At 41.4% G+C, this 14720-nt stretch overlaps 1 protein-coding gene across 4 annotated transcripts in view; it reads right to left on the bottom strand.

Annotated features, from left to right (window-relative positions):
- The window catches only part of clstn1 (calsyntenin 1), an 80370-nt gene that overhangs the window by 12964 nt on the left and 52686 nt on the right, over positions 1–14720 (bottom strand). For 2 of the 4 annotated variants that reach the window (XM_072244789.1, XM_072244788.1), the window contains 6 exons: positions 14083–14268; positions 13645–13902; positions 7690–7811; positions 5887–6049; positions 2942–2992; positions 1327–1484 (listed from right to left, as the gene is read on the bottom strand). In XM_072244789.1, the coding sequence (XP_072100890.1) occupies positions 1327–1484; positions 2942–2992; positions 5887–6049; positions 7690–7811; positions 13645–13902; positions 14083–14268 (938 nt within the window). The remainder of the gene's footprint in view (positions 1–1326; positions 1485–2941; positions 2993–5886; positions 6050–7689; positions 7812–13644; positions 13903–14082; positions 14269–14720) is intronic. The other 2 variants (XM_072244790.1, XM_072244791.1) reach the window with 1 other exon arrangement.

The raw sequence follows: 14720 nt of genomic DNA, 5'->3' as shown, positions 1-14720 counted from the left end.
AAGTCCCGTTGCAGCTCAGAACTTTGAATTCTCTCCCCATTTAAATAATAGTCTGCCCGTTTATTTCTTCTGCCAAAGTGCATAACCATACACTTTCCAACACTGTATTTCATTTGCCACTTCTTTGCCCATTCTTCCAATCTATCCAAGTCTCTGTGCAGATTCTGTTTCCTCAGCACTACCTGCCCCTCCACCTATCTTCGTATCGTCAGCAAACTTAGCCACAAAGCCATCTATTCCATAATCCAAATCGTTGATGTACAACGTAAAAAGAAGCGGCCCCAACACAGACCCCTGTGGAACACCACTGGTAACCGGCAGCCAACCAGAAAAGGATCCCTTTATTCCCACTCTGTTTCCTGCCAATCAGCCAACGCCCTATCCACGTATGTAACTTCCCCGTAATTCCATGGGTTCTTATCTTGTTAAGTAGCCTCATGTGTGGCACCTTGTCAAAGGCCTTCTGAAAATCCAAATATACAACATCCACTGCATCTCCCTTGTCTAGCCTACTTGTAATTTCCTCAAAAAATTGTAATAGGTTTGTCAGGCAGAATTTTCCTTTAAGGAATCCATGCTGAGTTCTGCCTATCTTGTCATATGCCTCCAGGTACTCTGTAACCTCATCTTGACAATCGACTCCAACAACTTCCCAACCATCGATGTCAAGCTAACAGGTCTATAATTTCCTTTTTGCTTCCTTGCCCCTTTCTTAAATAGCGGAGTGACATTTACAATCTTCCAGTCCTCCGGAACCATGCCAGAATCTACCAAATTTTGAAAGATCATCGCTAATGCCTCCGCAATCTCCACAGCTACTTCCTTCAGAACATGAGGGTGCATTCCATCTGGTCCGGGGGATTTATCTACCTTTAGACTATTCAGCTTCCTGAGTACTTTCTCTGTCGTAATTGTGACTGCGCACACTTCTCTTCCCTGCCACCCCTGAGTGTCCGGTATACTGCTGATGTCTTCCTCAGTGAAGAATGATGCAAAATACTCGTTCAGTTCCTCCGCTATCTCCTTATCTCCCATTATAATTACAATAGTGGACACTCTCAAAACAAACAACAAAATGACAAACTAAACTGTCAACACTTCAAGTAGAGACCCTTCATTTCCCTCCACACTCGCTGCCTGACCCACTGAGTTCCTTCAGCAATGGTCTTCAAATGACAAAGTGGGCATGTGCTTCTCTGGAATTTTATTCATGTTATCATTGGGGCAAGTAGTACATCAGGACTGACACTACAAAGCAGAAATCATGGAAAGAAAACACAGCTAAACATGCTTAAATGTGATGAAAATAATCTTTAATGCTCTTACCTTCACACTTTTGTCAAGATTCTCAGAATCCAAGAGATCCAGCCCTTCTTTGCAAGTGTACAAGCAGTCAATCACCTTTTTGCTTTCAATTTTCCCACTCTGTATCATCAAACCTGCTAGATTGCCTCGGAAAAACTGAGCCATGCGAAATTCTCCTCCTGCCATATTAAAAACGGAAATAAATATACTTTAGAATTATGCTCGGCAATCTTCCAAATCTTCTATTTATCGTGCAATCATGCAGGTTAGTGAAACTTCCCTTCTTACCATGGTTAGCTTTGCTGTCATGGGCATAATGGTGACTTGCAGTAGGGAACTTGCCCTCATGCAAATGGATTGGGAAAAAAGCATTTAGTCAGGTAAAATTGATGAAGATGGAAGGAATGGGGATGGGCTGAGGTGAGCAGTTGCACAAGCTTTAAGTCAGTGAGGTGGCACACAAGTACTAACTAGATTGAAGTTGCTGCTAAATTTACACAATGAAAATAAAATAATACAGAATAATGGCCATTCAGGCAATGGTCTGCGCTGGAATGTATATCAAATCTAATTCAAGTAAACTGGTGTCAGGAAAATAGGTTTAAAAATTCTACCTAACTGAAACAGCAGACCATTACTGCATAATCAACATCCTCCTCCACCCCTACCCATTCCCACCACCAAGCTTTGCAACAAATTGCCTTGATACTTAGCTACTTCTAAATACTTTGTGCAAACAAAGTAACTTTAATTGTCTCACACTCCCATTGCTTGTTTTTGATCTTGTTCTTTTATATGCAAAGACTAGACTTTGAAAATTCCCGATGCTACAGAGAAAAAATTGTTTGCAAGGAATGACACACTGGGCTTTATAACATGGTGGATCAGAAAAGAATCAGTAAGGCAAAGTAGGTGGAAAAATCAAGCACTTTCTCCACTCAAACTCCAGTTGTAAAATTATTCCACTTACTATACAAGATAAACTGAATATCTATGTACAGTAAGTATTTGCATATTTAATATTTGGGGAACATTTACTTACCCCTAATCACAAAGGCAAGTGATTTATTGCGTGGAAGTGAAATGGAATTTAAAGTATAATCCTTTCCAAACACATTCGCCAGAAATATGGGAATTAATAGAATTAAGCAGAATGCTGAAACCCAAAAAAAACCACAGGTATTTTTCCCCTCTCAGTTCAAGTTAGTCAAAGCATAGTTGCCTGTAGTTCTAACTTCATGAAGCTGACACATTCCTTTGAAGAGGGGATACTTAGAATTCAACAGCTGTTTCCAAAAGCAGTTTTCCAAAGTCTCAGATTAGCAAATGACGGGATCAAAACAATATTATGCTGCAATTTTAAAACAAAATTGAAGTATGGGAATATCCATTTTATATAATAGCCCATTACTCAAGATTTCCTAGAAATGCCAATAAATTTAATAACCAACTCACTGTCAAACAGCGTGCACACATGAACCCCGAATGCACAACAACCCCACACTCCTCGATGAAAAGAAATTTCGGTAGCACAATGCAGAAATAAGCAGGGGATGATGCAGCCAAAGTGAATAAAAAAGAACATTCTCATGCTAATTGTGAACATATACTAAACAGGAGGGAAACCCCCAGGAACCTGGATAGGCTTCAGTCACAGTTTCATTTTCATTTTCGCTTCCTGTATATTCTGTGGAAAAGCAAGACAGAAAAAAAGAACTGTGGTGAAGGACCAAATGACCATGGGAAAATCTAACTGCATGTTGTCAAAGTAACGGAGAAATCCTTTGGGCAGTAGGTTCTAGCAATTCTAAAATACTTAATTTAAAAATTGCTGTTTGCTTCCTTTGATCACCCATGAAATATTTATCTAATTGTCTAAGTACATCTTAACATTTCTTGAAGTACATCCTTTCACTCCAGCCCATTTCTGAACCATTCTTGGTGGGATACTACTCCAAAGGCAGCAACCAATGTCCAGTAACTTGTCCAGATGGCCATTCTTATGCAAGGGTGCATAACAAAAATGGCAGATCGTTTGACTGAGTAGGGGAGGCAAGCTTGTTCCCACCCATGACCTAGTATGAGCAGCTGGACAGAAAATCACCTTCTCATTCTACAAATCCAAGCCTAATTATGCAACTCTATAGCCTTGTACTGCAATGCCAGGTATCTTTATCCATTTCTGAATGAATCTTTTCCATTAACTTAGAATGCAAGTTCTAATTAATCTATATTATTCCTCTTTTTTTTCTGAACAGCTGTGCTCCTAAATATATCTTGTATTCAGAAAAATAAAAGATTTCCTAAATTAATGAGAATTTATTTGCAATTGTTTCCAGTTTAGATTTGTAAAATGAAACTAAAGTACACACAACTGCTTTTCCTGAAATCTTATTCCCAGTTTTCTCCTGAATGCAGTATCATGCTGGTATACAGAACCAGTACTTGTTACAAACACAGCAGGAGGCTTATCAAATGTTACTAGGTACAGCAAATGTTAACAGGTCAGTCTTGTTGGAGGAGGGGAGAAAAACATCATATTTGAGCCCGATCCTCAATTTTGTATGACATTCACACACACAGTATTTCAAAGTATTTATTGGATGGAATTCATTAAAACACAATAAATACTCTTTCACAAGTACATGTTAAAACAACATGAATGGAGTTTATCATCTGCTCCTTATACTGCTACAGCAATATCGTGACGATTTCTTAACTACACCAATCCCATATCCTTTGATTCCCTTGAAATCTACAAATCTATCAATCTGCATTGAGCATGCTAAGAGTGAGCATCCACGCCCCTCTTGGGATACAAAAATTCAGTGATTCAGAAACACTTCTAAAGAAAATTAATTTACGTCCTTAATGGCTAACCTCTTGTTTTGAGATTGTAGACACTGGTTGTAGAACCACACCCCCACATAGAACTCTGAAAAACCCCATAAAAATAATTTTAATCAGATTACTTTTATACTTTTAAATTCAGAGTAATTTTGCTTAACTTTTCACGCAACAACAGCGAAGTACTAGGGTCCTATATTGGAGCACGATGTCACTACTCATGCACTCAAGTTGACAATAGAGGTCAACAGAAAGCAAACAATCAGGGAGATGGTACTTGCATCATATTAATTTTCAGTGTCATGCAGAAGGACACTTAAGTGAGTCCCTTTGAACACCATCTTTCCATTGATCAGCAATTAATTTGTTTTTGACAATGTAGCTAACGTCACATTTGTCACATTATATTCAACCTACCAGGGCCTCACCTCATTAAGGACCCTTTTGTCCTTGAAGCCTAAATACATTTGCCTCCGGCTACATTGCCACCTAAACTAATATCTTGAATAAACTGGGTCAAATTACATTCAATCCCCTCAATCAGATTGTTGACACATTATGAATAGTATGGGAGGTGACAAATCCCCACAGCAAGGAATCCATCAATGTACTTAGAGGATAAGCATCACTCAGGAGAGTGGGAACTCCCCTGCTCACCTTCAATATATAGTTATAGGGAAAGGACTTTATTCCCTGAAGCACAGAAGAATGAGAAAAAATCTTTTTGAGGTATACAAAATTATGAGGGGTACAAGATAAAGTAAATGCATGCAGGTGTTTTCCCTTCAGGTTGGGCAGGACTAGAACTAGATGTCACAGGTTTAGAGGGAAAGGTGAAATATTAAGGGGAATCTGTGGAGAAACTTCTTCAGAGGATAGTGAGAGTGGTAGGTGAAGGTTCAATTGTAACATCAAAGAGAAGTTTGCAGAGGTACATTAACTGGGAGGGATTTGGAGGGATGTGATCTGCATGCTGGTAGATAGGACTGGGTAGAAGACCAGACTGGCACAGGTAGGTTGAAGGGCCTATTTCTGAGTTGCAGTGCTCTACGAAATTATCCATTCATTCTGTTGAGATTGCATCTGAAACATTGGGTATGACTTTTCTTTACTAACCTCTTGTCAACTCTGTTCAATCATTTTTTTTAAAGTGGCCAATTACCACTTTCGCAATAGCAAATTCAAGCATTTTCCCTACTACTAGTGTTGGCTATTGATTCTGGCTTTCTCTGTCCTTTTATTTAATAACAATGTCACATTTACTTCCTTCCTATCCAAAGGAACCTTTCCAGAACCTGTGCAATTTTGGAAATTGACTAAGTGTATAATGTTCGGATCATTACTTTCTGGCAACTTATTGCCTTTCAGTCCCATTAACCACTCTGGACATCATCTTACTAATGCTGGTTTCTGTGAGCTCCTCACTCGTTCCCGACCTCCAGTTCTCCTGAGGTTTACTGAGTTTCTTTGAGTACTAAAAATATTATCTTTTCCATTTCCTTATTTCCCCAATTTATCCTGTTGTGACAGCAAGGGGCATATGTTAATTTTCACTGATCTTATTCCTTTTAATTATGTATTGATGATTTTGCTTTTTGCTAAGTTGCTGTTATATTCTATACTAATATTAAAATTTCATAGCTGAGAATGAAATCGATTTTAATATATGCAGCTGATCCAACTGTAGTGCCCACACCCCCCCAAAACAGCATGCTGCATTATGTAACACTTTACCTTGCCAGCAAGCTCCAACCACCAACTGGGTTTCAATCTTTGAATGGTGCAATGGATAATCCTCAGTAACTAAGAATGGATCATGTGCAACTCCATCAACAAACAGGGCCACAGTGGGGATATCAACATTCAGGACATAGTGATGCCATTCTTTATCACACACCTACAAGATGTAGGAAAAGAATAATAATAATTATTAGTTTTCCATTTAATTATCCCATGTCCTTTCATGGATCCTGCATTATTAGCTCTAGAGAAAATTAAACAATTTGCAGACAGAATATTAATATTCTGCTTGCTCCAAAAGTTTCAAAGCCAATTTATTTAAATGTATTCCTTTCATAACGGCAGTGGAAAAAATATTAAGAGTAACACACACAAAATGCTGGAGGAACTCGGCAGGTCAGGCACCATCTATGGATATGAATAAACAGTTGACATTTTGGGCCGAGGCCCTTCTTCAGGAGTGAGAAGGAAGGGAGAAGACATTAGAATAAAAAGGTTGCAGTGGGTTTGGCCGGGGGTGGGGGGGGGGAAGGAGAAGAAGAGGGGAAGGATGTTAGCTGGAAGGTGATAAGATTTTATTCTCGTTTTTCTAAGTGATAAGTGTTATTTTATTTCTTCCACTTGCCTCTCTTTTCCATCCCCCCAGGTTTAGGAGGGGTGATTGATAAGTTCATGGCTTAAGGTAGAAGGAGTCAATTTTAGAAAACCCAGCACATTTATTTTTCAACATAGTCCCCCCCTACATTTACACACTTAGTCCAGTGGTCATGGAGCATACGGATCTTGGACCTCCAGAAAGTGTCCACAGATGGGTGATTGATAAGTTCGTGGCCTAAGGTAGAAGGAGGGATGAGTTATTAACTTCAAACTTTCTGCATAATCAGAGAGTTGAACTGCACATACATGTAACGAGAGCTGTATAAATCATCTCCTTCTACCTTAGGCCACGAACTTATCAATAACCCCTGCTGTGGACACTTTCTGGAGGTCCAAGATCTGTATGCTCCACGACCGCTGGACTAAGTGTATAAATGTAGGAGGGGATAATGCTGAAAAATAATGTGCTAGGTTTTCTAAAATTGACCCCTTCTACCTCAGGCCACAAGCTTATTAATCAGCCCTCGTAACTTCAGTTTGATAAGTCTAAATAAATTCTCCACAAATTATATATCCATTCTTTTAATTTGTCTGAATGTTAACTGATAACACTACAGAGTACAGCATATTCTGACACAGCATGCAATAAATTAGATGGTAAATTTATCCAGTTAAACAGAGTAAAGGATCTAGCCCTCAGCTCACAGATCATGTAAATATATTTAGTATTTTTTCATATTTAACAGACTCAATTTAACTTTGCTGATAATGCCAAACAAGAGGATTAGAATAACTCAAAATTCATTTCATATAGGAAACGTTAAAGCTACCATGGAAAGGAAATTTGGAAACGTTTATGAGGAGCAGGATTTTAACCCAGAGTTCATGCGCCACTGCCAATCTTTCACTGCACTGTTACTAAAGCAACTAAGTAGATAAGATTAATCTAACCTCTCACTGACATCCTTCATAAATCCAAGCTACAGCCAATAGAATTCAACAGCAAGGTGCCTTTTTTAAAAAAAAATTGCACACACAAAAACTTTTAAGATTGATTCTGAAATATGCTGTTTTAAGAACAGAACTGCTTCATTGTAAAAACAACCAATAATTCCTACATTTGAAGTGCATGTGCTACACATTCAACTATTTAACTGTCACTCTCACCAGATATAAACCCATTTATAAAGATTTTCAAACCTGGTCAATTTTCCAATGGAATTCCGCAGGCCGGAAGTTTTCATTCTCTGAAGGATTTTGACGGAAGAGGAAAACCAAGCGGCAGTTGTGCACGTAAAGGGAGTAGTGGTGACGATTCATTTCTAAGATTCAAATAAGCAATATACAATTTATCAATTTTAAGTGCAGTTCAGAAAATTATTAAAAGAAAATGGTCCCTTCATCAGTATTTTGTACATACTACCCCCTCAAAACTAGGTATAGAATAGATTGTCACTATAATCCTTCAAATAACTGTTTGCAGTGTCAGAGAGTGTGATCGTCTGGTAACTGGTGTGAGATGGAAGGGTTCCCAGTTAAAATTTTCATGCATGCCATCCCACTTAATATAAATTGAACGATCCTTTGATGAAGACATTGACCATAAGACCAACTTGAGGCTATATGAAATGCCATTAAGAGTTAGGAAATTCTGTCAAGCCTCAATGGCAGCCTACGGTTAATTGCCAACCTTGATGAGGCAGGTAAATAATTTATTGTCATGTACAATGTTCAATAATTTATTGAGTGTCATGTATAAACCTTGGTCTGACCTTGGGAGGATACAGCAGAGCATGATCCTGTTCTCAGCATTTTTCAGTAGGGGTCACTAGATAGCAATGAATAGGAAGAAACCTGGCTATTCATTTTCCCCATCCACACTGAGGCCAATTATAAATTAACTAAGTGGTGAGACAATGATTTAAATTTGTGGACACAGATAACATTACAGTAGGCCAAGTGAGTTGCTGATTAAATCATCAATAATTCTCTAAAGTAAGTGCAACATAGTAATGAGCTTGTGTTCAATTCAAGCCAAGTGTTCACTTAATACAATCTGAATTGCTTATATTACTGAAATCTTCCTAGAAATAATTGCTAAGTGAACCTAGACAATCCTGCTCTTTACCTTAGATACCATACTTCACTATTTCAAAAACTCAGTCTGATTATTATACAACTACCCTGATCAAGTGATTATAGCCTAGACCAAGCTTCTTTCATCTGAAATGTCAACCCAATTTTCCAGCTGTTTGATCTGTTCACTCATCAATAGATCATACTGCAGTTTTAGGTCTATTTTCAGTCCATTGTAACTTATTCTATCATTTGAATTATTTTTGTTTGATTGATATTTTGCTGTCTTAAAAGGGGAAAACAGCAATTTTAGCCATGATTAGAAGCAATCTGAAGTACTTTAGACTAGGTTAAAAAGACAGTTAATTCTTGATTGGACATAACTAAAAACATTCTGCCTCACCAGACATCTCTTGCTAAATTAGAACATAGTACAGCATAGTACAGGCATTTCTACCGTTTAAACTAACCCTTCCCTCTCACATAGCCCCTCATTATCCTTTCATCCATATGCCTAGTGAAGAGTCCCTTGAATGTCCGTAATGAGAGCAGTTTGTAAATCTGGAGGGAGCAAATGTTGGGAATAGCAATGATAGACCACCATGGGAGGGGTGTGGGTCAGGTGGCAGAGAAGTGCCAGGGGCCACACCAGGCAAGTTCACTTGATTCCAAACAATTGGTTTATTGATCATTACAGAATGTCTCTCTGGTGCTTCCTGCTCCCTCCCTTTTCCTAACCATGATTTCCCTCTTCCTGCACCCTTCCCACTCTCAGTCCACAATAGAAACCCATAGCAGAATCAGGTCTATCTTCACTCACATATGTAATGAAACTTGTTTTTTTTTGTAGCAGCAATATGAAAAATTACTACAGAACTGTGCAAAAGCCTCAGGCACCCTAACTATATACGTCTAAGAATTCTGCACAGTACTGTATACGATGCCTTGGACGTGAGTTAATATTCTGTAAGGGGTTTCTTCTTTTATGTTACTGCATAGGCTAATTAAAATGGCTTTTGTTATGTTAACTGCTGAGAAAGTTCTCCTGCTAGCAGCTTGTTTGGGTTATGTTATTGATAAGAGAGCAAACGAACCAATTGGGATCGATGTTATTCTTTCTGTGTGTCTGGAAGTTATTGTGATGTGCGGGTTTTGGGGTAGAAGACGCGATGCAGAGCGAGGGAATGGACAAGGTGCTGTGAGCCGGTTAACGGAGTTGAACCCCGAGCAGGAGTCCAAGGTCCAGGGTCTTCGGCGAGGAGAGGAGACGGAGACAGACTCATGTGGAGCGTCTGGTTGACCACCGTGGTTGGTCCCAGACGGCAGGTCGAGGTGGTCAGAGGGAATCGAATGGTGAAGAGGGGATCGTTACTAGAGCTCCAACTGTTGTGCACGAAGAGACTGAACTTTGATAAGTGTGGCGCCTTTTATTTTCCTTTTATATTTTATCTCAATTATATAGTTCCAGTAATATCTATAAACTGTAATTCATTTAATCATATATGGTGTATTGTCTGTTATTTGGCGGGGTGGGGTACACCACACAGCATCCACACAAACCTGATTACCCAGTTTGGCGGGGCCGAGGGCTGTTTTCCTAGACGATAGCGAGTTGAGCGACCCTGAGGCTTGCCAGGGGGGCTACGTTTGGGGGCTTTTGTCCGGGATTGAATTCAGTGTTGTGCTGCGTGGTTACCCTGCTTAAATCAGTAATGTGTGTCTCTGTGGGTTATTTGCTGGTTATTGGTGCATACGTGTTGGGTGAGGTCTTTGTTTGAGTTCAGACTAGCACTGTCGAGTTGGTGGTGGGGCTCGGGGTTGTCCATACTGTTGGGAGAGAGAGGAAAGAGTGGTCTGATTCGGAGGTAGTGTCTGTGAATAAGTGTTCCAGCTCTGGCAGGCTCCACCTGGCTTTTGGGATACCGTCCACCCCAAAAGGGGCGGAGGCATACGAGACTTGGGCGGAGCAGATCCCTCAGTTGTTAGATGAATGGCAGTGCTCGGTTGACGGAGAGTGACAGGGATTGGTTGAAAGTTTGAGTAGGTGGGCTGTTGACGGTGTTAGAACTGTCAGGTTCAATTACACTGTAGTGACAGCTGCCAGTTATCTGAAAGGAGGTAAAAGTTTTCAGTGCATCTTCTCTGGCTAGGAGGGCAGCTAAATTGTTTGCAGTGCCAGGGGGATCATTTCAGGGGATCAGCCCCTCCCTTAGTTGTTCAGCTGATCAGAGGGGTGTCGGGAAACTTAGTGGAGGCCCAGTGGGGAACGGCTTGGGGTCTCTGGGGGAGCACGTTCCCAGCAATGTACCAAGGAACTTCCGAAAGGTAAAGACCCTATTCCTGAAGGCTTAGAGGGACCACGCCCAGAGTGTTGTTACGGATAGATGGAAGCAATGCTAAAGCAATCCTCGACACTGGGGCGCAGGTCAAGTTGTTGTACAGTTCGTTTTACAACCGGTGTCTGAAGCATTTGCCCTTGACAACCGTAAGGACACCGGAGATTTGGGGTACCAGTGCCAGTAATTATCCAGAAGACGATGATTAGTTAGTGCCCTGGAGTTCATGGAGGCATTGTCTGGGCACCCAGTGTGTCGAACTGCTTCTGAGAATGTGTGTAGCAGCCTTGAGCCGGTACCAAATTTAAATGAGACCCAACTGTGGTATGGCCTGGGGCAAGTATCTGAGGGTGAGACTCTCTTAGTAGACGCTCCGAAATACCATGAGGGAGGAGAGTTGACCGCTGAAGACACCTCAGTGAGAGAGAGGTTGCAGCAACTGGACCCTGGAGCCGTGGAAGACGAAGGCAGCGTGAGTGTGGATTATAGGACTCTGAATAGGCGCACTGTCATTGACCAGAGTATGGGCCTGAGGGCCAAAGACGCTATGGTCTGTTTGTATGGAGCGACATGGTTTAATGTGCTGGATCTGCGAAGTGGATGTTGCCAGATCCCGATGAGCGAGGCCGATGAGGAGAAGACGGCCGATACTGGTTCCCTAAGATTCTTCCGATCCGAAAAGATGCCGAAGGGCATATCTGGAGCCCCTGTAACCTTCCCGTGAGGCATGAGGAAGACCATGGGGGAAGTGAAGGTGTGTGGAGTTTTGGCGTATGTGGATGACCGCCTAGAGCTTGGATTCCCCCGGGGGGACTATGATGCGAAGCGAGTGGCTAAGTCCGGGCAACAAAGAGTTAAAGGATTAAAACTTTCTTTGGACGAGTGTCAGGTCTGGAGAAAAAGGCAGTTCGGGGAAAAGCGACCAAAGCGAAGTGTAAGATGTGGAGTAGCTTTTGGCCGGCGGAGTTTGGAGCAATCTGAGAAAAATGACCCCACGTACCAGTTGAACTTCTTGGTGTTGGAACAGACAGTGGTGGACCTGGGGATGGAAACCTAAGTCGGCAATGAGAATGAGACACTGGTGAGAGAGGGGATTTGCACCGCTGAACTGAGTGCTCAGAAATGCAGGCAGGAGACTGAGTGCTGCACTTTCAGGATGACCATTGAAGATTTGGAGTTCACGCTCGTCAAAGTGGAGACGGAGAAACAGAATTCTGAGCCGACACTGCGGTCATGTACTGAGGAATTAATCCAGAGAGACGAAACAATGACCCACCTTCGAAAGGATCAGCAGAAACTCAAGACATCGATCCAGAAAAGATTGGAAGACTTACAAGTTGGAGGTGGCCAAGAAGCGTTTGTCAGAACTGCTGAGACCGTGGCGAGAGTTGGAGAAAATCGAACAGCAGCTATCGATCGAGGAAATGATGAAGAACACGGATCCGAAGGATGATGTGCTGGACGTGTGGTACATGCTGCCTTTCGTTAACTTCCCCTTGATTGAGGAAGAGACCTTTGGCCCTTCTCCCACTGAGTCAGGTGTAGTGGGGAGGGCTAACTGTGGGCAGCCTGGGTTACAGCACGACCAGGAAGGAAAAGAAGCGGGGCCCCGGACCCAGGACAGGGGGCTCCGAGTTGCAGTGGAGGCATGAGTGAGGGATTGACAGAGGATTTGGCAAGCTGACCCGAGGTATCCCCTGTAGTGTCCGAGCCTTAAGGGTTTAGGTGAGGGGGTACGGCGGTCTCGGACGATTAGGAAACTCCCAGATAGGTTGGCCTATGTAGCACCCGTGGGCCCAGGCATAAGGTCCACTGTTTGGGGAGCAATGTCACTGTGTGTACCTGGATTGGGTTTTTGTGTCTGCAGGACTGGTTGGCGAGTTATTTAGAAGTCACGAGGACATGACTTTATTTGGTGGGGGGGGAGAGTGTAAGGGGTTTCTTCTGTTATGTTACTGCATAGGCTAATTAAAATGGCTTCTTTGTTATATTAACTGCTGAGAAAGTTCTCCCGCTAGCTGCTTGTTTGGGTTATGTTATTGATAAGAGAGCAAACGAACCAATTGGGATAGATGTTACTCTTTCTGTGTGTCTGTAAGTTATTGTGATGTGCCGATTTTTGGGCAGAAGGTGTGATGGAGAACCAGAGAATGGACAAGGTGCTGTGAGCCGGTTAACGGGGTCGGACCCCGAGCAGGAGTCCGAGGTCCAGGGTCTTCGGTGAGCAGAGGAGACGGAGACAGACTCGTGTGGAGTGTCTGGTCAACCACCGAGGTTGGTTCCAGACGGCAGGTCGAGGTGGTCAGAGGGGAACGAATGGTGAAGAGAGGATCGTTACTTGAGCTCTAACTGTTTGTGCACGAAGAGATTGATAAGTGTGGCGTCTTTTATTTTCCTTTTATATTTTATCTATTAATTATAGTTCCAGTAATATCTATAAACTGTAATTCATTTAATCGTATATGGTGTATTGTCTGTTATTTGGCAAGGTGGGGTACATCACACAGCATCCACACAAACTTGATTACCCAGTTTGGCGGGGCCGAGGGCTGTTTCTCTAGACTACAGCGAGTTGAGCAACCCTGAGGCTTGCCAGGGAGGCTACAATTCCATATGATTTCAGTTTACAAAAACCCAGCTTAAAGCCGTAAGACACAGTGGCCGAGCAGAAGCCTGGTCATGTGCATGGATTTCTCAGAAAGTCTTCAGGCAGATGAATAAGGCAACTTCAACTCGTGCATACCTCGTCTGTCAGAATTGCAAAGGATCGTTTCCTTGCCCCCTTGAATAGCAGAACCAGGTCCATGCCGCATCCACACAGAGATAGTAAATGTTTCTTCCAGATTTGTTGTCAAAATGCCATCTGGGATTTTCACAGCTTGAGTACCATTGAATTCGAAGACCTCATCACTGTCATGCCCATTGTCCGTAGGAAGACCAACTGTCCAATTTGTGCTGCTGCTTGGCGAGGGAAGGAGGTCAACTGTACCAGAAGTAACACCTGCCATAAAATAAGAACATTAGATATGAGCATTACTATCAGACAGAGCTAAAAAAACATTAAAACTGTTATTAAATAGAGTAAATACAAGTTCAATTTCTTTAAAATCATAATTATGCATGCAATAAAAACACATTGTGGGAAAATAAAATCAAAATTGATGGTAGTCAATAGCCTTACCACAGAGTTTATGGAGTGATTTTTCAGAATAGGTGTCCCTGTCACATCCTTTGCCAATGTGGTTTGTTTCTAACTCTATTGTTGTTTTAATGAAGGTAACAGGTTCATCACATGTCTCCAAATTCATACTCGGAAATAATGCCAAATTTCCAGTACCGGGTTCATATTCAATTCTTTTACTCCAACCTATAATCACAAAAATATTAACAACCCTTAATATCATCTAGTCAGAAGCATTATCAATACCACAAGAATATGCAACTGCACTGCATTTTACTGATGCAATTCAAAGAACCTATATTTTACCACTGAATTCATAACCACATTACCTGAGATATAAAATCAGTAAATACACAATAAACTATGCTTTATAGGTTTATGTAAAACTTGTATTAAGAAATGGTGTAATATTTTTAACAGCTGCAATACATTAGAAATTTCACAACTGGAGTTCTGGACCATTAATTTAAATGCAGCAGCTGAACAAGTTAATTTCAAGTAACCAGATAAATAAGTCATTTAAAATGGCTATCCTCAAAAACAGTGAGCTATAAAAACTCCCACCTGGTTTGCAAATGTCCTTTAGGAAAAAAATCTACAATCTTTACCAGTCTAGCCTATAATTGACAATCGGCTTT

This window comes from Mobula birostris, chromosome 27 (genome assembly GCF_030028105.1).
Source record: "Mobula birostris isolate sMobBir1 chromosome 27, sMobBir1.hap1, whole genome shotgun sequence".
Lineage (NCBI taxonomy): Eukaryota > Metazoa > Chordata > Chondrichthyes > Myliobatiformes > Myliobatidae > Mobula > Mobula birostris.
Note: the sequence above shows the minus strand (reverse complement) of the source record. Positions and strands in the feature narration are given on the sequence as shown.